At 44.1% G+C, this 21290-nt stretch overlaps 1 protein-coding gene across 5 annotated transcripts in view; it reads right to left on the bottom strand.

Moving 5' to 3' along the window:
- Positions 1-21290, bottom strand: part of EFR3B (EFR3 homolog B) — a 1026989-nt gene that overhangs the window by 218079 nt on the left and 787620 nt on the right. For all 5 annotated transcript variants that reach the window (XR_014963209.1, XM_085613091.1, XM_085613090.1 and 2 more), the window contains 3 exons: positions 19163-19214; positions 4815-4987; positions 3907-3982 (listed from right to left, as the gene is read on the bottom strand). Coding sequence is in view for 4 of the 5 variants with exons in the window: in XM_085613091.1 (XP_085469217.1) it covers positions 3907-3982; positions 4815-4987; positions 19163-19214 (301 nt within the window). In the remaining variant the exon portion in view is untranslated. The remainder of the gene's footprint in view (positions 1-3906; positions 3983-4814; positions 4988-19162; positions 19215-21290) is intronic.

Below are 21290 nucleotides of genomic sequence, written 5' to 3'. Positions count from 1 at the left end.
TGCAGATTTAAGGTAGGAATTTGCTCATCAAGAATGATTTTGCTTCCTTTTTGAAGAGAGGCATAGAGGAGATTTTTCTGATGTATGGCGGAAGCGAGTTCCATATTCTTGGCGCTGCTCCAGAGAAAGCTCTGATGGAGGTTTTGGTCTTGTTGAAACATGAGGGTTTCAGAAGTAAATTGTCTGCACTCCTAGAGTGTCTGTTTCCTCCCGATAAGGTAAGTTCTTGGGCTAGGTACCAGGGGGTATTGTGGAGTAGCGCAGTGTGAGTGATACAGGCCATCTTTCAGTGGATTGGAGCTTCATAGGGTAGCCAGTTGAGTACCTTCTGGTGTAGTGATATGTAGTCGTATTTCATGGATTCTGTTATGCGTCTTGCTGCAGCATTGAGACAGACTTTTAGAGGGGCAGTTGAAATTTTGGGAAGTCCTGAGAGGGGGGTACATCCGTATTCCAGCCTCGAGATAACTAATGACTGAACTGCAATTTTGAGGTCCGAGTTCTCGACAAATGGCTTGCAGTTCAGATCAGTGATCATTTTGATCAACTCATTTGTCACCGTGGAGTTATTAGCTGGGGAGATCACAAGAAATTCTGTTTTTTGTGAGTTTAGCTTGAGTAAGTTGGTTGTTAGCCATAGGACGGTCTTTTCGAGAGCTAGATTAATTGTCTTTATCTCTTCGATAGAGGAGATCTTGATGCACAGTTGGGTGTCGTCCGCGTACATGTGGAAGGAGACGTTCGCCTGCTGTAGTAGATCTACATAAAGGTTGAATAGCGTGGGGGATAGGCTAGAGCCTTGTGGAACTCCTAGTAGGTTAGGTGAGGCGGCGGAAAGATTTTTGTTGACCATGTACGATTGTGTTCTGTTTTCCAGGAAGGATGTGAACCATTAAAGGACTTTCCCAGATAGATCCTGTATTCTAGTCTTCTTAGAAGTTTGTCGTGATTGACCGTATCAAAGGCTGATGAGAGGTAGAGTAGGACTAGCAGACAGGTTTCGTTGTGGTCAAGAGCTTGAAGGGCATCGTCTACTGTGAGCAGGATAGCGGTTTCTGTGCTATGACCAGGTCTGAAACCCGATTGGTGGATGTTCAGTAGATTGAAGTTCGAGATGTGTTGGTTCAGTTGTTGAACACATTTTTCTAAGACTTTAACTAGCATGGGGATGTTGGTTATTGGTCGGAAGTTGTTGGGGTCGGAGGTGTTAGCTGTAAGTTTTTTTAGGATAGGGGTGACTTGTCCCGTCTTCAGGCAATCCGGGATGTGACCTAGTGCTAGCAAGGCACTGATGGTTTTGGTCCAGAGAGGTGCGATGGTATAGTAGAGGTGGGGTAGGCAATTTGAGGGGACAGGGTTATTGAAATGGTTGTTGAGTTTGGTAGTTGCTGGAATATTGGTGATGTCATTAAGATCGTATTGTTTGAAAGTAGACCAGTGAGAGTTATTCTTGGGCAGTGGTAGCTAATGTAGTGCAGAGTTATCGCCTTGCATGCTCTTTGGGGTGACTGAGTTACTTGCCGCCGAACTAAGCTCGAGTTGGAGGGAGTTCGTTTTAGTTGTGAAAAATTAGGACAATTCTTCACTACTCAGCTGTGATTTCGATGTTAGGAGTGAGGATTTGGTTAATTTGTTAGATTGTTGTTCCAGAATTGCAAAGAGTCTCTTTGGTCTATTTTTAGCCTTGTCTAGTTCTGATCTGAAAAAGTAATGCACTGCCTTGGAAAGGAAGGAGCCCAGAGTCTTAAACCCTGCAGAGTGATGAGGAATGAATTATTGGAACCATTTTAGTATGCTGATGGAACCTTTCCCATTGTCCTAAGGGGATGGAGGATAGTTTTGTAGTCCAGAGTGTCAAAAGCAGCAGATAAATGCAAAAGAAGGAGGGCAACTATTATAATCAACATCTCTTTTCAAGTGCAATCACTTCAGCCAAATAGGTTTTCAGTATTTACCCTTTTCAAGGCAAGGAAAAAAAGGAAATTCTGAAATCTTTTTGATGCGTTTCAATTAAAAATGTTCAATGAAATAGAATGTTGGTGAAATGTATTTAGAGGAAACAAAACAGACTCCAGCGTTAAACCACTCCATGGAGGTCAACAATGACTATGATATTGCTAGTGTGACCTCAAAAGATCCCCCATCTGTTTCAAGTGCTCAGGCACTGATGGGCCGGTGGGCTAAATCATGCAAGCCAGCCCACAAGGAAATAAGTACATGCTTCTGTAGAGGGATATAAGAGTATTTATTTTAGAGAGACAAATTGATATGCAACACTCGGTGAAGATTTAGGTACAGGTTACGCCCACCTTGGCCTGGTCAAACCTCCTTTATCACTATATTTGCACTCTATATCCAGAGTGAAACGCCAGAAGAAACATCTCAAAGACTACCGACTAAAGAGCCTTGACACAGGAAAACAAGCAACACATGTATCGCTTACTCAAAATATATATATTTTTCTTTACTTTAAAGTTTGAGCTATGTTTTCTCCCACTATATTATTTCTACACAAGTACATAGCAGGAGTAGAATATAACTTCCAACTGAAGGATAATAAACTATAATTGGTAGAGCTGTCTAGAACCCTTATGCAGACAACAAATCCAAAAAGCTAATGAAGCCTTAAGGTACTTAATGTTTTCAATATCAAAATACCTACTTTATGGCTCCTAGAAGTCTCCAAATGACTAACAGAGCAAAAGAGAATGGAAGTGGATGTTTTGACTCTGGGGAGCGCGATCACATTAGGCACATTCCGTACCAGAATAGCAGTGGATTCTCGAAACAGGAAAAAAGGAATGTTTATTTGCTTGCAGGCAAGGAGGATACACCAAACAGATGCTCTTAATTGAAGGCGTCAAACTCAGGGCACTGTTGAAGGAGTTGATTGCACTTCATTCTTGCAGGCAGGCAGAGAGACAGTGGTTGCAACTGACTCCTGCAGGAGGGGTGGTGACCTCATTTGGCAATGAAGGAAGTCAACATGAGGAATCGAGAAAGAAATCCCTACCAGGGACCATGGCAAGGGGAAACAACACTTACCTGGTGTCCCAGTCTCTCCAGGCAAACAAGATGCCATTATGCTCCAAGACAAGAGGAGGGGGCCGGTTTGCAGATAAAGGGAGCTGATTGAGAGACAAGGGAAAAGGGCACTCAACCTATATGAAAATGGGAGCCTTCCAAAGACCGCTTCCTATGAGAATCAACCTATAGGAAGAGGGATGGCTGCAAATTGCTATCAGAACCACCAGCTTTGGCCCATGTAAATTAAGAAAGAATGAGAGACCGTAAGCAGAAGTCCAGCTGGAATAGAGGGAATGACTGCTTCTTTCTCTCTTCTCAGGAGGAGGTGTTCAAAAGGTCTAACTAGGGAAGAGAGGATATCTGCTTACAATCTAGCCTGGCTCGGATAACCCAGAAAATATTCAGAAGGAAGAAGGGGACTATAATTCTGAATGCGGAATGAACTTTAGCTGGATGATAAATGAGTTGTATATAAGCTCAGAATAAATCCCTTTCCTGAGCAGGCAGTCCACACTATACGCTTCATCTAGGACAATGATTCTAGCTATAAGGAAGTTAATGCAATAGGTAATGTTTGTTTTTAAGATAGACATGAAATGCATGTTCCAGTAACTGTTGTGGCATAGTGCAATTTCCATAAACTGAATTCTCATTGAAGGCTGTATCATGCAAGAATGCCAGTCATTGTGTGCACCAGAAAAGGTCTTGTGTCTCTTGGTGTCTTCAGGAAAACAACCTAGTAGCAGAAGCCTTCCTTCAAACTGGGTGACAGGAAAGTGGAAATCATACAATTACATCCATCCTTTTGAGAGGTAAAAAAAAAAAAAAAATTTTAGCTGCAAGGACAGATAGAATTTGATCAGCAATATGGCGTCATACCTTTTTCATGAAGAGAGTATCTTGGCGAGAACACTTGTCGACTTTCAGCTTCAGAACTGATATGTCGCTAATTGTACTAAACACAAAAAAAGAGAAGGGGTGGTTTAAACATGTTGACTCATTCTTTCTGATGTACAACATTGTCTCTAACGCACAACTCTATTTTCCTTTGCATTAACACATTTTTCTGCACAATGAAGCAAATCCGAAGAAAGTCCAGAGCGTCCCTGGACAGACACTTCACACATATGGCCATTGTGTAAATGTTACCCGAAACCACCTTCATCAAAAGCCTCTCCAGCAGAGAGCTCATGTGCTTTTGATAGAGGGAACTTTTCTGCACTGAAGATGGTTGGACCTAAAAAGTCTGAATGGGGAGGTTGATGTTATTTCTTACCCCAACCACTAAATGTCTTGGTACCAGCACATTAAGAGCATGATGATTTATTTTCCAATTCCTCTGTATATTCAGAAAGGATGTGCTGGACCACTGAACGGCTAGATCATGGAAATTAACTAAGGCATTATTATACATACACAATTTTAACAGTAGATAATAGGGGGGCAACACTCAATTAAATAACACCTAGTACTGTATCATGTATAGGATTCTCTCAGTCTGAGCCGTATAACATACAGCTCCTATCAACAGAGTACAATGCTTTATTCACATGTATTGCCCTAATAGATATTTGAGTCACATCAACCCATAGAGCAACGCTGTTCATCACAAATCATCATTCAATTAATTCAACGCATTGACACGCAGAAAACATTTTGCACTGAAGTAATATTATTGTTTTTCGACGTCCAGTGTTCATGGATCTCAACGTAGACAACGAAGTAGAAGAGCTAAGTTGCTGGAAGGAGAAAACAATGTTGACAACTCAAATCTAATGAAGCAATACCTGATGGTTGAGAATTTGTGCCTGTTTCCATGGCGATCCATAAGGCTGATGAGGATCTCCAAGACAAAAAGGCGGATCTCACCATCTTCCATGAGTGACACACAGAGCAGCGGGTCAAGGAAGGAGCTGGGCAGGGCTGAAAGCAAATTGTTGCACTGAAATCCTATTGAGACCTGCAGGTTTTGGAAGGTGGAAGAAGAGGGCATCAAATGAGGTATGCAAACAAGTATAACAAATATGGGAATACATTGAGCAGTTTAGATGACAATGTAGTAATGTATACCACAAAATCTGAAGGAATTACAGTGTTAAACAAATAAACATCATATTTCAAAGTAGAACACAATTTGTGCAGTTTCATAATATTATTGCAATATGTTACAAATGCAGTGTATACGCAAGCCTACATGCAGTGTATACACAAGCGGCGACTCCATGCATCTGTAATCTGGCAGAGCTGCAGGTCACTTTTAAGGCTATTTCTAATCCCACTACCATTTCGATAAGGGAATTCAAAGAAATATCATTTAGTGTCGACTTGTCACAGTAGTGAGCACTGAGTGAAATGGACATCGATTTGTTGATTGATTAAAAAGCTGGACAAGTTATTTCATTGGTATTCTTTTGATATAACAATTGTAAGCTATATCAAGATATTTCAAGTCACAGATCCAAACCGTATTTTGAGGAAGAATGCTGCTAAATGATATAACCTTGACTCTGACAGGGGGGTGCACTTGAGCTGTGCAACACTGAAAATTACCTACTCATCGAGACATTTGGGAGGTACATCTATACATCTAGATTTCCTTGCAAGTGAAATATGTTGGTATAGAGTTATTTTTTATGTCTTACACTGGCTAACATGGGACAATGTATTATGTGTAGCAAGATGTCCACTCTTCACAAGTATATGTCATTACTTCCGTGTGGTGTTCCTTTATGGAGGAAACCTATTTGAGTACAAAATGCCCTACTAGTCGCAGCAGCTCCATCTATAAAAATACCCTATACATATGAGACTCGACATATGTATTTTGCATATTCAATGACAAGAGTGTTGAATTGTAGGGTGGTGTAAAACTAGCTGTTAACATTGTGCCATCTTATGGATTTGTAGGGCTCTGAGCAAGACATTTTTGAACTCTGCTCAGAAACTTTACATTTATTATCCATTTTCAGTTACCTCAAGCCCTCATGATGCCAAATTATATTGACTTTTATGGTATGTGCTATTTGTAACAATTTATATATAAATAGATGGGTGGGCTATAGGGGTGAGGTAGAAAGAGAAAGGTAAGTTAAAGAGGGATACAGGAGTAGATGGTTAGAAAGGTGGGGTAATGAAAGAAGTTTAGAGAGATGTAAAGCAGAGAGAGTGATGATGTAGAGAGGGGGAAAATTAAAAGACAGGAATAGAAAGAATGGTGAGGCAAAGAGAATAATGCGGAAAGGAGAAAGGTAGAGCGAAGGGGGCAGTGCTTAATTTGAGCCAGTAATTTCCAGTGCTCAGCATTGACATTTAATTGTCAAAACAGGCACTTATGACAGTCTACCACGTGGTAGCACTGTTCGTCTAAATAAGAGATGAACACAACACCAGTTGTTTACTAATTAAATATACAATAAAATGACTAATACCTGCAGGGCATGCCATTCCTACAGCTGTGGTGGCATGGAATAGTCGGAATTGTCACAGCTGTGTTGGTTCTGTGATGGGCAGAACATGGTAGGGGAAATGGGTGGTGGAAGCTGCAGTGGCCTCCTGACGAGGACCCTGGCACTTATTTATTCATTTATTTGACAAATTAAGGACTGGAAAGTGGTGAAGGGTAGAAGGAGAGAAGAGGTGTTGAGTGAAAAGAGGTGAAGCAGACTGGCACAGATGAGGTAGAGACAAAGGCGAGGTTGACAGAATGGAAGAGTGACAGTGCTGAGGAAGAGAGACTGAGGTGAGCTAGAGAGATGCTTATAAAGAGATGGGTAAAGAGGGAGGTGAAGTAGAGAATGTAAATTTGAAATTAAGAAGGAGATACACTGATTAGATACGAAGAGGAGGTAAGGTGAGGCATAGAAAAAGAGGTAGAGAAAGACATACAAGAAAGATAGTTTAAGATGCAAGGTAGAGGGACTAGAGTTAGAAAGAGGTGTGCAAGGTAGAAGCAAGTCCGCGAAAGAACATTGAAGTGAAATTAAGGTTAAGTTGTAAGAGGGAGGTTGGGTAGGGAGAAATTAGGATTTGAGATAGAGGTGAGGTAGACTTTGGTGAAAGAAGTAGAGAAAGGTGGGATATACAGAGTTGATGATGAGACTGAGGTGAGGTAGATGAACGAGAGATACAAGAGTGAGAGATGGAAACAGACCACTGAAGTGTAGAGAGACTATGAGGTAGAAAAAGTTGGGATAGCAAGAAGAGGTACACATGTAGAGATAAACATACAATGCAATAGAGAAAAGAGAGGCCAGTTAGACCGAGGTGAGGTAGCGAGAGAAGAGACAGAAACATGGGCATAGATACATAGAGATGTAGAGTTAACTACAGAAAAGTAAAGAGCTATGGTGGGTAGCAAAGATTTTTTTTTAAAAATAATTTTTAGTTTTAGTTTTTAACAAACAGTGTAGTGGTCATTGAAGTACAAGTATCAGATGCACAGTATCGGGAACGCTGTAGGAATCGGCCTCTCACAAACATAATACGGGTAACAATGAGGTAATGAGCAACATTAAATTTGTAACACGGAATTAGGGGTATATCTTTCAACTGTCATACACTTATTTACTGCTTTCTGTTCACATTGCTGTCCCTGCCAGATGTAGCCCCATTCATCTCCGACTCATACTGATCGTCGCCGGCATTGTCTGAGCTCAGGGCAGAGTTACACAATTCCTGCCACTGAGTCGGATCCGCCTTCAACTTGTCATCACTACAGTTTAGTTTCATATGGGCTTCTTTCGCTAGAGTCCACTCTCGCACATCCTTAAGCCATGCTGTTATGTTTGGGTCTCTCTGCCCTATACAGCTGATGGCCACCCTACCCTCAGCTAACACTAACATCATGCCATTTTTCGCTTCCTGGGTTTTATTACGTGGCTCAGAAGGCATTGTAATGGCTCCTCCACTATACGAAGACCTGTACTCTCCTGTACCCTCGCCACAACCAGAGGCCAAAACTGCTGCAGTCCAGGGCATCTCCATGCTAAATGTAAGAAGTCTGCCTCCTCTGCATCCCATTTGGGGCAAGTGTCGGCTCAGGTCAGGGAGCTGCGCCGTAGCCTCAATGGTGTAAGATAGGTGCGGTGCAAAAAGTTATAATGAATCAGTTAGAATTGCGTGTTACAGGATACTGTGTGTCTAAGCGTGCTTATGGTTGCTCAAGTCTTGTCATCCATTTGCCTATCTAGGTCTACATTCCAAGCTGCTCTTGCCCGAGGAGGAGGGCCAGTCGAGTTCATCCTCATGGCTTTATACAGGAGAGACATCAGACTGCGCCCAGAGTCACATGTGAGCAGTATGTCCAATGTGTGGGTTGTTTGCAGTATGTTAGGGTACGTGGGCCAGGTTATCCTAGCAATTTCCATCAGTCCAGTGTAGTGTAGGTAATGTCCCTGTCCCAATGCAAAGTCATCTCAGGCCTGCTCATATGAGATGAATGTTTTATTTGGGTAGAGGTCTGCCAAGACGTCTCATCCTCCCTCCACGCCATAGGCTCATTTCCCTTAGAGAGGCAAGTATCCATTTATGGGAGCTCCACATGGAACTGGTCATGTCTCAGTATCTTCTCCACGTATGGTTACCATACATTTGTGGTGTGGCGTACTATAAAGGGCAGATCGTCTGAGACCCCTCTGCCCTGCACCAGTGCAACCGGGAATATGTCCCGGTATACTCGATCGGCTAGGAGTAGTTTTTCCTAGTTGTCTCTGTCCTCTAACCTATGGGATGCATGCTGTAGCTGCGCCTTGAAATAATATAAGTCCAGTCCTGGAGCCTCTAGTCCTTTCTCCTCATACTGACGTGTCAGTGTGCTCAGTACCACTCTGCTGCGCCGCCTCGCCCATAACAAACAGACGAGTACGGAGTTCAGCTGCTTGATAACCCAGTTGGGAACCAGGCACAGTGAGTTTTGTAGTACATAAAGGCTGCGTGGCAGCATCACCATTTTGGACACTGCCAACCTGCTCATCAAGAAGAGTGGCAGCGAGTTCCAAAAGGTCACAGAGTGTTGCAGCGCATCTTTGACCCTTCTACATCCAGATGTATCCACTGAGCATTATCAAGAGCTACCTGAATGCCTAGGTACCGAAAATGAGCCGGTTCCCTTCTTATCCCAAGGCCGGGGGAGACTCTCTAGAGGCAATGTGGCCATGCGTGCCAGTGGAAAGATCAAGGATTTGCGTCAGTTAGGTCGCAACCCAGAGACCTCTCCGAACTCCTCAAGATGCTGCAAGAGCCATAACGGAGAGAAGCTATATAAAAGAGTGTCATCCGAGTATAGAGAGATCAAATAGGTTGTGTATCCTACCCGTATACCCCACTGCCCCATCTCCCCTCACATCTGCACTGCCAAAGGTTCGATGGCCAGGGAAAAGAGCAGGGGCGAAAGTGGGCATCCCTGACATGTTCCCCGCTCCAATCCCCACTCCTCCGAATGGGCCTGTCCCACGAGTACTCGTGCACATAGGTCTGTGTACAATATTTTGACCCATCGGCAGAACTGAGGACCAAATCCTACTTTCTTAACAACTTCTAGCAGATAACCCCAGGCAACTGTGTCAAATGCCTCTGCCAGGTCTATTGACACTAGGGCAAGTTCCTCATCGTGGTGTTTCACCTCATGCATGGTATGAGTTAACTGACGCAAGTTCATGCCAGTCTGGTGGCTGGTAATGAAGCCACTCCGGTCCTCGTGTATCAGGTGAGGCATATGCGGGGCCAAGCAGCTTGCCAACAGTTTACATAGTACTTTAACATCTATGTTAATCATAGTGAGAGGGTGATAGGAAGCAGGATCCAAGCTGTCCCCTCCTGGTTTGAATATCACACAGACCTCTCCCGATCTCATGGTGGGGGGTACAATTCCACAAAATAAACCCGTAGTAGTACCTGGGTCACAGTGGAAGAGTACGCTCAATAGAATTCAGGTGGGAACCCGTCTCCTCCAGGGGCCTTGGCCCCCGGGAGCATCAGTAATGTGGGTGGCAAAGGTTAAGTGAAGATAGAAGCATGAGACAGAAAGATATGTGAAACAGAGAAAGACAATTAAAGGGTGGTGGAGTGAGATGAGGTATCCAGAGAGAAGGTATATGGCAAACGGAGGTAGAGAGAATTGCAAGGATGATGAGATACAACAAGCTAGAAATGCACAGAATATGATAGCTGAAGCAGGGAAAGGTGTAGAAAGAGAGTAGAGAGGTTAACAGAAGTTAACAAAGGGAAGCAGACAGAACAGAGAGAGGTAATGAAGGTTAAACAAGGAAGGGAGGGAAAAGGAGCTATTAGAGAGAGACAAGGGTGAGGTAGAGAAAGATGTATCTAGAAAGGTAGAGTAGTCAATAAGAGATAGGTAGAGAAAGAGTCAGAGGAAGATGTAGACAGATAAAGCGAGAGAGGGTGAGATGGACAAAGACAAAAAGGACAGAGATTTCTACTGTCCTAATCGTATACCAAAGATTAGGAACCTAGGCAATTGCCCACTTTGCCCATGGCTTGAATATGCTCAGCTCCTGAGGCTTGAACCGGGAGCAAGTGAATCGCCAGTCTGGTATTGCTCGATTGTTTATTTGCGATATTACACTCGTTTTAAAAAAAATAACCTTTGTTAACCCTTTTTATCTTTTTAACTGAAGCGCAGGGTTTTTAGTAAACCCCTTAGTTTTTAACCTACCTGCATCAGCTTGGCTGTTCCTTGGGCGATGGGAGAGACCGGGCTCCTGTGCTGACTTCCCCGAGACGGTCGGAGTAGCTCCGCCATCTTGGATAGGGGGGAAGTTGGCGGTACAGTTGCCTGGCCGGACACTCCCACTCGCACATACATTAACGCATTGCTGAGACCGCGCTAGCAGTCAGCTCCTGAGGCTTGAGCCGGGAGCAAGTGAATCGCCAGTCTGGTATTGCTTGATTGTTTATTTGCGACATTACACTCGTTTTTAAAAAAATAACCTTTGTTAACCCTTTTTATCTTTTTAACTGAAGCGCAGGGTTTTTAGTAAACCCCTTCGTTTTTAACCTACCTGCGTCAGCTTGGTTGTTCCTTGGGCGATGGGAGAGACCGGGCTCCTGTGCTGACTTCCCCGAGACGGTCGGAGTAGCTCCGCCATCTTGGATGGGGGAAGTTGGCGGTACAGTTGCCTGGCCGGACACTCCCACTCGCACATAAATGAATACATTGCCGCGACCGCGCAGCGGACGCGCGCCAAAGGCAAGCCCGTCTGCGCCCGTCCGGCGCAGGGCGTAGGTTCTGTGGGTGTTACAATGCCTGATCCCATCGTGTACTCTCGGGAAGAACTTATTGCCCTGGCTTGTACCTCTACCTGTCCATCATCATCATGGCCCCCTTACAAGCCGTTTTTTCATTGCAAGTCTTGCCCGTTTGAACCGTCTCCGGCACAGAGGCCTCCGTACCCTTCCGGGTTTAAGCAATTCAAATTCCTAAGCCTGAACTGCCGCTCTATGACAAAACATCACGCTGAGATCTTTGACCTTTTAACTGATGAGTCCCCAGACGCTCTCTTTCTTACAGAAACTTGGCTCAATCAGGACGCCGTAGCAATACCCTGGCTGACCCTCCCGCCAGGCTATATACTGAAATCTGTGAACAGGGAGGTGGGAAGAGGGGGTGGGGTGGCAATGATAGTCAAAGAAGCGTATAGTCTCAATTTGGAGAGTGAACCCATAGCGGGTTGTGAATGCGCTTAGTTTAAAATCGGGCTAACACCCAACCTTTCACTGGCTGGTCTCCTGATCTATAGGCCCCCCGGATCAGCAACTAGCTTTAAGAATGACGTACTAAATAAAGTGGCCATCTTGCTAGCAAGACAGCCAATTTCACTATTTTGGGCGATCTCAATCTTCATTTTGAGAGCACCGAACAGGCGGAGATTGGTAGTTTCTTGGCTGACCTGGAAGCCTTTCAATTAAAGCAGTATGTGCTTGAAGCTACCCCTGTAGCCGGCCATGTCTTGGATCCAGTTATCTCTAACCTCCCTCAAATCATTATGCGTTCTCCCGTCCCACAGGCATGGACAGACCATTTTTTGGTCTCCTTCTCCCTGCAATTTCAGATTAAAGTTGACTCTAGCTGCCCCATGAAGACCTTAAAGCGCGCCTGGCATAGGTTTAACCCTGAGATTCTCTCTGATTGGTTATCTAGCCATCAACCACAGCTACCTGCATGCGCTGAGGCAGCGAATCAGTGTTACCAGGACTGGCTGACGGCGGGCCTGGACACCTATATCCCTGCGAAATGGGGAAGGAAAGGACGCGGGCCATCCAACCCATGGTTTAACAATACCCTTTCCTTAGCCAAAAAGGGTTGTAAAAGATTGGAGCGTGCTTGGAGGCGCACATATGATGTGACTGCCAAATTGGAATATCAATTAGCCCTTAAGTCATACCATAAAGAGATCCGTAGAGCACGGGCCAACTTTGTGGCTAGAAGAATTCTGGGGAGCTCCAACCCAACTAAGACTATTTTCTCCTTATTGGGTAATATGAAGAATTCTGGTGGAAATGGGGTCTCTCCTATCACCTCTAACAACCATTGTAGTGCGCTAGCCACATATTTTGTTAATAAAATGGAACTGATTTATCAGGGACTCCCACAAGCACCCCCCCGGTCTGTAGAGGTGGACCCACCTGAGGGAGAGACCATGAATGACTGTAGTCTGGGGGGATTTCCTCCCATTAAGTCCCTGGAGTTCGCGTCTCTATGCTCAAAAATTAAATCGGGCTCTCCAGCGGACCCAGTGACCCCCACTCATTTCCGTCAGCTGTATTCCTCTATCTCTGAATTATGCCTTGACGTGGTCAATCGGTCACTGTCTATGGCATCAGTCGTCCCCCTGTTGAAAAAACCCTCCCTAGCCGCGTCTGATCCAGGTAATTTCCGTCCCATTTCGCAATTGCCTTTTCTGGCCAAAGTGACGGAGGCGCATGTGAACTCCATCCTAGCAGGCTTTGTTGAGCAACACGCTCTATTCGACCCCACTCAACATGGTTTTCAACCTCGACACTGCACAGAATCTGCGCTTCTGGTGGTGTCAGAAACTATTAAAAGTCATCTAGACGCGGGCGACTCTGCGGCCTTGATCCTATTGGATTTAAGTGCCGCATTTGACACAGTATCTCACAAAATAATTTTGAGACGCCTGCAGGACATTGGGTTAGGGACATGGCCTTGGCCTGAATTACATCATTTCTATCCGAGAGATCCTTCCAGGTCTGGGCACCTCCCTTCTCCTCACAAAAGTGTGCACTACACCAGGGAGTACCACAGGGCTCTATACTAAGCCCATCACTATTTAACCTTTATGTCAGCCCGTTGGCGGTGCTGGCTATGAGAAGGGGGCTGTCATTGGTATCATACGCCAATGACACTCAATTAATGATTAGCTTCTCTAAGAAAAGCACCACCAACCTAAACAACTTCAGGGCTGATTTGTTGGCTATCTCCGACTGGATGGCAGCAAACTGTCTTCAGCTGAACTACGGGAAATCCCAAATTCTGCTATTTGGAAAAGATAGGGAGCTATGGACGGATCTTCATTGGCCGGAACGTCTGAAGCCTGCCCCAGTCCCCAGGGACTCTGTAAAAAACGTTGGTATTTGGTTTCACCAAGGTCTGACCTTCGAAATGCAGACCAAGGCCGTTGCTGGGGTCTGTTTTGGTCTCCTGCGGAGTCTTAAGCCACTGCTTGGGTTTTTTCCCCCCTCGGTGCGGCAGACCATTATCCAAGCGTCTGTTCTTGCTAGATTAGACTATGGGAATTGCCTCTATTTGGGAGCTACAAGGGCCAGTGTAAACCGCCTCCAGAGGGTCCAGAATGCAGCAGCATGGGTCCTGGTGTCACTACCTAAGTATTGCTCGGTCGGCCAGGTGCTTCCTAAACTTCACTGGTTGCCAGTCTGTAAGCGGATCCAATTTAAAGTATTGTGTATCTCACACAAAATTCTAGCAAAGCAGGCCCCGCCGGGCCTCCTGGATCTATTGGAGGCATATGTACCAAAGCGCTCTTTGCGATCTGCTGAACAGGATCTGGTCTGTGTCCCTCGAGTGTGGAGGGCCGAAGCGGGGGGGGGCGCTCATTTCGACACTTGGCAGCAAAATTGTGGAATTCTCTCCCGACCTCAGTTAGAACTATTCCTAGCCATCTGGCTTTTCGCAAAGCCCTGAAGACGTGGCTTTTCCCCCTTTCTACCATCTAACCACGATGACTTGTCCTGGCTCTCGCTTTGGGTTCTTTGCTGCTGCGCTGGGACGCCTCGTTGCTGTGGCAGCCATGCGCATTACAAATCGAATAATAATAATGCTCCGGTTAGTAATTTCTTTCAGGAGATTTTCAGAGCTACATCTACCTGTAGTAATAGCAACAGATGGCTGGAAAGTCGCTGGTGCATTTAAATAACCTTTGTCTTCCAGGATAGAGACATCCGAACCACATGCAGTTTCAGGCCTCTACTCGCGCACTCACTGTGGAGTGAACTTAAGCTGGAAGGAACGGGTGTTCTGTTCATTCAGAAATTGAATGAGCAATAAATCTTGTTTTTATCTTGACACATTTGCTAACTGTTCAAGGACAGAGGCCAAATGCCAGTTTGTCTATTTACTAAATTGTTGCTCTAGCTAGCCTGGACAATAGTGTTTACTTTTCTTTCTCTTATTACAGTTAGAGGTTTTTGTCAAGAGAGCCGTCAGATAATCATTATGAAACAAAAGGCTGTAAGATGTCAGTTTTTATTCTAACACAACATTTCAACAGCTTGTAAATAAATAGTACAAGTATTTCAAAATACATCAGGAATTAAAAAAGAATATTTTTGATAAATCAGAAGTGTGATGAAAACAAAGATTTAAATAGGAGTAAAACAAATCAGAACTGTTTATGTGATCTGCAAATGACAAATATTTGCAGAAACTCAATTTCCAAACATTGTACACCATATATAGTTTCATCAGTAAAACCAAACGTTAGTGGGAAATGTTGTGGCCATTTCAATGGAAAATCTACTGATTGCAAATAAGGATTCATGCTTCAAGTCTGTATTTATTAAAATAAATAGTTTTTAAACATGATTTGAAAAACATTCCTGCCTCTGCACTGATTACAATGCGGGTTAATAAACTAAGATGCACATCAGCGGTCATGTGTATCCTATATGTGGCTAGATTTGTATTCTATATTGAGCAAAGGTTTAGTCTATTGAATCGAACAAACTGCTGAACTCGCCTATTTGAATGTGCTATCTCATATGTGATAAAGGTGGCTTTGTGCATTAAAATATTTGCCCAGGATCACATAATTTGAAACCAGTTTATGGGTCAAGAGCATTATAATTTTGAGGCCTGTGTTTTGCAAGCAACAGGGCCTGTTGAGTAGGGAGTGCACTGAGAACATTATTTTACCCAATGAAATTCTTCTGTCTGGCTTTCTAAAGAGTCACTATCCAAACAAAATTGTATGTATGCATAGTACTAAATCTAGTTTATCCAAGACAGTAGAAGTTGGCAACTTTCCAAATATCCAATACCAAAGCAAACTTGCGTAATGTGAGATTGGTAAACCAGGAATCATTGGATTCAAGACACTGTCCAGAAGGTGGTACTACAGTTCACCCTCACCCCCAACAGCACACTAAAGATATGCCCAGTGGGTACACAAGAGCTTCATTATCTAGTGTAGTTCCAAACACATCTCTCTAACACTGTGGACTGCTAAGACTTGTCTACCTGCCATTAACAGGTATAGGAAGCTGGGTAATTGTTGCAGTAGCCCTGCCCCCCAACATCCCCCCCCCCCCAAACACCTTTTGCCTGGTATTTGACGCACCTTTGACTGAAATATACTGCGTTCCTACTAACCAGGTCCCTAGTACCAGTAATCTTACCCTAAAAATTTACAATTGGTACAATTGTTTACCGAATTGACAAAGTCTTTAACACCCTCTGTAAGTCCTTAATAAATGGTAGAACTGGTCCCCAAGGGCTCCAACATGAATTGTGCCACCCTGAGGGACCCCTCACCAAGCACATACAGTGTTGCCATCGCAGACTGTGTGTCTTGGTGAAGGCAAAAGTAAAAAGACGACATGTCACATAGCACTGTGTGCCATGTACCCTACCACTGCATATAGTATTTGTAAGTTACCTCTACAGCAGGACTAATAGCCCTAAGGCAGGGTGCTTAATACTACATGTGAGGGCATACCTGCATGAGCAGATGTACCCCAGTGCTGGGTAGACCTATTACTGCCAGTAAAAGTCACTAGGGATGGCATTTTAAAACATGTGCTGGACGCTGGTGAAAATGAGTTCCCCAGCTTCGTGATGGCTTCACTGAAGATATGGATGTTTGGTATGAAACATCTCATACTGATAAACCCACAATGATTCCAGTGATGGATTTATCAATACATGCATTCAGAGGCCACCTTTGAGGTGCCCCCTGAACACCTACCAGCCTCTGGTGTGCCCCCTGACTGGTCTCTACCAGTCTGCCAACCGAGACACTGTTCTGTCCTCCTAGGGTGAGCGTATTTTGCTCTCAGGAGACTTGGAACAGAAGCCTGGCCGGGAAGATGGTGTAACACCCCTCCCAAAGGATGACCTGCTGATTATCCTTACATGGGAGACAGTTTCAGAGAGCTGCCGCCTTTGGAATGCGAATCTGGTTCTCCTTACAGGAGAGGAAGCCAAACCCCACTTTGTCCAGACCCCTCTGGCGTCCGGGATGTGGGAATATTAGCTAGACAGGTACACGTGCCACTCCCAGGCTAGTACCACCCTTAAGGTGGGCTAAATTGATGTAGGCACAACTTTTTAGAAGTAGTAATCTTTGTGATGGCTTATTTAGAAATCCTGGGACAGGCTTATGCCTACTTCCCGCAGGAAGTGGTCATATAAGGGGCGTTGTGACCCCCAATGGTCAGTAGCCCATTGGCTACTACCCTACACTCCCCTAACAGCCCTAAATTCAGTATTTAGGGGAGTTGCTGGCACCAGATAAACAGATCCTGATTACCTAAGAAGAGAGAGGAGATGGAAGAGCCACAAAAGCAGAGAGTAGAGAAGAAGCAACTGACCTGGTATTAGCCCCACCGGCCTGACTGCATCCCTCGTCGAAAACTGCGCCAAAGTTGACTAGTCTTGACTCCAGAAACTTGGGAGGACTGAATTCCTTTGATAAAGACCTAAGACCTCCAATGGGTCAGTGGAACTGTTCCCTGCATCCTGAAGAAACTCCAAAGAAAGGGCTCTGGAACTGCTAAAACATGACTCCGCCAAGCTCCACTGCACCTGAGCCACCCAGCCCATGTCAAAGTGGGCCACTAGTGTCAACAAGGTACCCAATTCTTCCAGAGCCTGAGTCCATCGTGAATTTCTCCCTCGTGGGCTCACCGACGACACCTGCAGCCCCTTTGTGCAGGCCCCCTCAACCGTGACTGCTTTTGTAAGGAAAACCCAATGCCTATATCCACCTCAGCACCCGTCGCCGCAGGGCAGTGAGGAAGAGGACTGAAGATGTCCCTATTTCCCCGAGCATCGTGAGGCCTGAGCCCCGACTGTTGGTTCAGCCCAACTGGCCTCTTAGCCAGAGCTTGCAGCCTCTTTTGGCAGAGACCGATCTCCCTAGAATAACATTTGGCTGCCGACAACATTTTGCACCCGTCCGGCCTCACGCCGCCGGTGGTGAACTGCTGGTGTTGTCTAAGACCTTGCCCACCACTCACCTTAACTCCTGGAGATTAGTCCTGTAAGTCACTGTACTATACCTAAATGCAGAACTTGTTCTTCCTCCTAGAGGTTAACATTGCAGAACTAATTAATCCTCTTAGGATCTCCATACAGCCCTGCAAGGTTCAGCTAGTGTGGGCTGCAATAAAGAGCTTCTTTTGAGCTGTTTGAGAGTGGTGAATTGGTTCCAATAATGAGAATTGTGCTAATCGCAGCAAGAAGGAGCACAACAACAATATAGAATGTCTTTGGAAGTTTGGGACGAGGATCATCAAATCTCCACAAAATGACCGAAATTGTGTTCTCATGAGAGCTCTCGTTTGAATCCACGAGATATAATTCTGGCATGTTTCGTTGATTCTTGTTGTGAGCAGGTCAACAACAGTTATATCCCATGCATTCATGATGGAGTTTAACACTTCCTGGGTGAGCTTCAGTTTGTCGGAAGGTTCGAATGTGCTGGTAAAATCTCAGCACTGTAATTTCCTGGATGGTGACATCCTAAAAAGTTGATTCTAATACCAAGAAAGTTCTACCTCTGTCAGGCAAACCAAGATCTCTTTTCTTGCTGTTTACAATATAATACATAGTAGCAATGCTGGCTATCTGGAGGAACTCATTCCTACCGAAAACAATAAAAGGAAGGTGCTCAAATAAGGAAGCAATGCATAGGTCTCCTCGGTCAAGGGAAAGGCCTCCAGATATTCTGTTCAAATGGCTTCATGACGATAGACACACTAGAACTGGAAACTCTGGAGCTTCAAATAAAATAAGAGGCATGGCAATAACCTCTGAAAGGTCTTCAGTGTTTAGCTCAGTAAAAACATGGTCTGATTTTTAAAAAAAATGTATTTAAATTAATACAAATTAGTGATACTACATAACAAAATAAATAACAAGCCCAAAACCCTGTGGAGTACAAACATTAACCATCTGATGTTCAGGATGTTAATGTTTAAAATGTAAGCCTTAACCCTGAAAAGTATTGGAATACTGCACGAGTGTTGCCAAACTACGGCAAAGGGGAGTCAAAAAGGGGAAAACATGTGGGTTGTAAGGTAAATGGGGATAGATATTGAGGTTACGAACAGCAGTTCAACCTCTCCCTTCCCATCAACACAAGAGAACATATAAATTTGTGTTCCCATCCTTGATATGTTGATAAGTCAATGATACCCAGTCAGACATATGCAGTAAATATCTTGGTTTCTCTATATAACATTTTTTTTTTAAATAAAACGGAGTACAGCAAGTCTGAGCTGGCAGAGTCCATATATTGTCCTTCGGCATTTTGTAGGAAAAACCATGTTAAGTGACAGTCTTGGATTTTCTACTGGATTCACCTCTGCTAAATATCCGAGGATCACAACATTTCTAACTTGTCCTTAATTTGCCTACCTGAAGAAGAGATTTCAGTAGCATTATCTGAATCAGTCGCGTCCTGTTCACCCTGCAGTAGACACAGCAAGAAACATCAGAACTCATTAGGCAGAGAAACCCCAATTAATTTCGTTTTCTTAACGGTTTTCAGCCTGCAGTGCACTTTTTTAATTTATCAGATATGGTTCAAGTACCTATCATGTATGGAAATGAATATAGATATGTAAATGGGAGGCGGGGGGATATTAGGATTTGACAGGCGCTAATCTCATACAGTAGGATACTCAGTATACCCTTATTAATGATCACAGTTATTACAAAAAAGCAACAGAGCAAGATGACCATATGGATCCTGAGAACATTTCCTGCGAAAACCCCAAAACGTTCTCTCACCGCATTCACCATTTAAATGGGTACTCTTAAAAACCTCAAGACAAAATATACAGGACCCTTTTGATTGTTAAGTGCGACACTACTCGCCCTATCTATTGTCTCAAGCCATTCTCCCATCTTTAATACACAACAATGAACCTTACAAGATTTTGCACAATACCTCTAAGGCCGGGATTAGGGGGTGCCATGCCTATTCTATAGGGCCTGCCCTACTCAGGTAATAATAGGCAATCCCTGAAAGATATATTTCTGATGCCCTGGAAATGCAGAAATCAGATACTACTGTGAGCCTGCTGGGTTCCAAGGACCTCATTTTTAGGCTTTTTAGGGTTTGATTTTCAGAGAACATATAGGGTAAAGTGTGATGGGTAGGGTAGAAAGTCAGGATGCACATACACCAGTCACATTAGACAGTACAAGCAGTATTATTCTTTTAGAAAAAGGTAAAACACTTCAATTATTATTGCTATTATTATTAATAATAATAATAATATACACATAGTAAATTTAATCAAATTCATGGCATTAACAGAATAATCTGTCTTTGTATCCTAGTTACTGTGTGTAACTAACCTTGGGTCTAGACTTACACAATTATGAATGTTTACATACACATGGATAATACACAAAGGCTAGACAAGCACAGTGGTGGTTTGCAAGTGTTATCACAATTTGATCTCTGATGTTCCTTCTTGTCGTTGGTTCCATAAGGGATATCAAGGGGCATCAAACAGAGACCGCAATGCCTCCACTCATAGCACGGAGTACTACAGTACTTAGGGATATGAGTTGTGGAAGCTCCAGACTTGGCCACATAGAGAGACAAGCAGTCATGAGGTGGGTACAGAAGTCTTTCTATCATGTGGGTCGTCCGCAGGCGGAGAAGAAGGTAAATGCGGTATGTGGGGGTCATGCACATAGGCTGCAAAAAGACTGCATACGCTCAAACATTACTTGAAAAATGATACAGTTCAGAGAAGATAGGGCTCACAGGCGAGGCACTGTCTTCAGTTGCTTCAAGTAATGATGCAGTTAATGAGAATTGAGACAAAAAGGAAATACACAGTTGATTGTTACATTTAGAAATGGTGCGTTCAAGAGGGCCGGGCATATGGTGACAGTCAGTCCTTAATTTTACGTATTTTGAACAGCCTAAAAAAGGTTTCACAGTGCTACGCTCCAATACGGAAAGTGTAGCAGACTGGAGTGCCGTCTAAGGGGGGTGTCAATTAGTTAAATTCCGGGGGTTGAAACAACCAAGTTATTAGAGATTTAAGAAACAGAGAGCGTGAATAACATTTTCTCTGAGTTGGAGGCAAATCATTCCAAAGTCTAGGTCTGAGAAAGAAGAATGCCCATCCTCCTTGGCAGGATTTCCTGATTCCAGGAATTGCAGCCAGCCTGAGATGACTAGAATGCAATGAGCATGCCGGGATTACAGCGACACAAAAGATCTCATATAGGCAGGTCAGATGATTGATAGGCACTTCTGCATATAGCACCGTGTCTTGAACTGCACATGGCGCTCAACAGGTAACCAATGTAAGGCCCATAACATACTGGCTGTGGAAGTGAATTTAGGAGGATGCAGTAAAAGACGTGTAGCAGCATTTTGAACAATCTGGAGGCCTTTACATAGTGTTTTTGCAAACCCCAGATATAAACCGTTCCCAAAGTCAAGCCTGAAAATGTTAAGGGCCTGGCCCACAGTTCTCTAAGCAGGGGTAGGGAGACAGTAAATAATCTTCCGCAG

This window comes from Triturus cristatus, chromosome 6 (genome assembly GCF_964204655.1).
Source record: "Triturus cristatus chromosome 6, aTriCri1.1, whole genome shotgun sequence".
NCBI lineage: Eukaryota > Metazoa > Chordata > Amphibia > Caudata > Salamandridae > Triturus > Triturus cristatus.
This window is presented reverse-complemented; position numbering and strand designations above follow the sequence as displayed.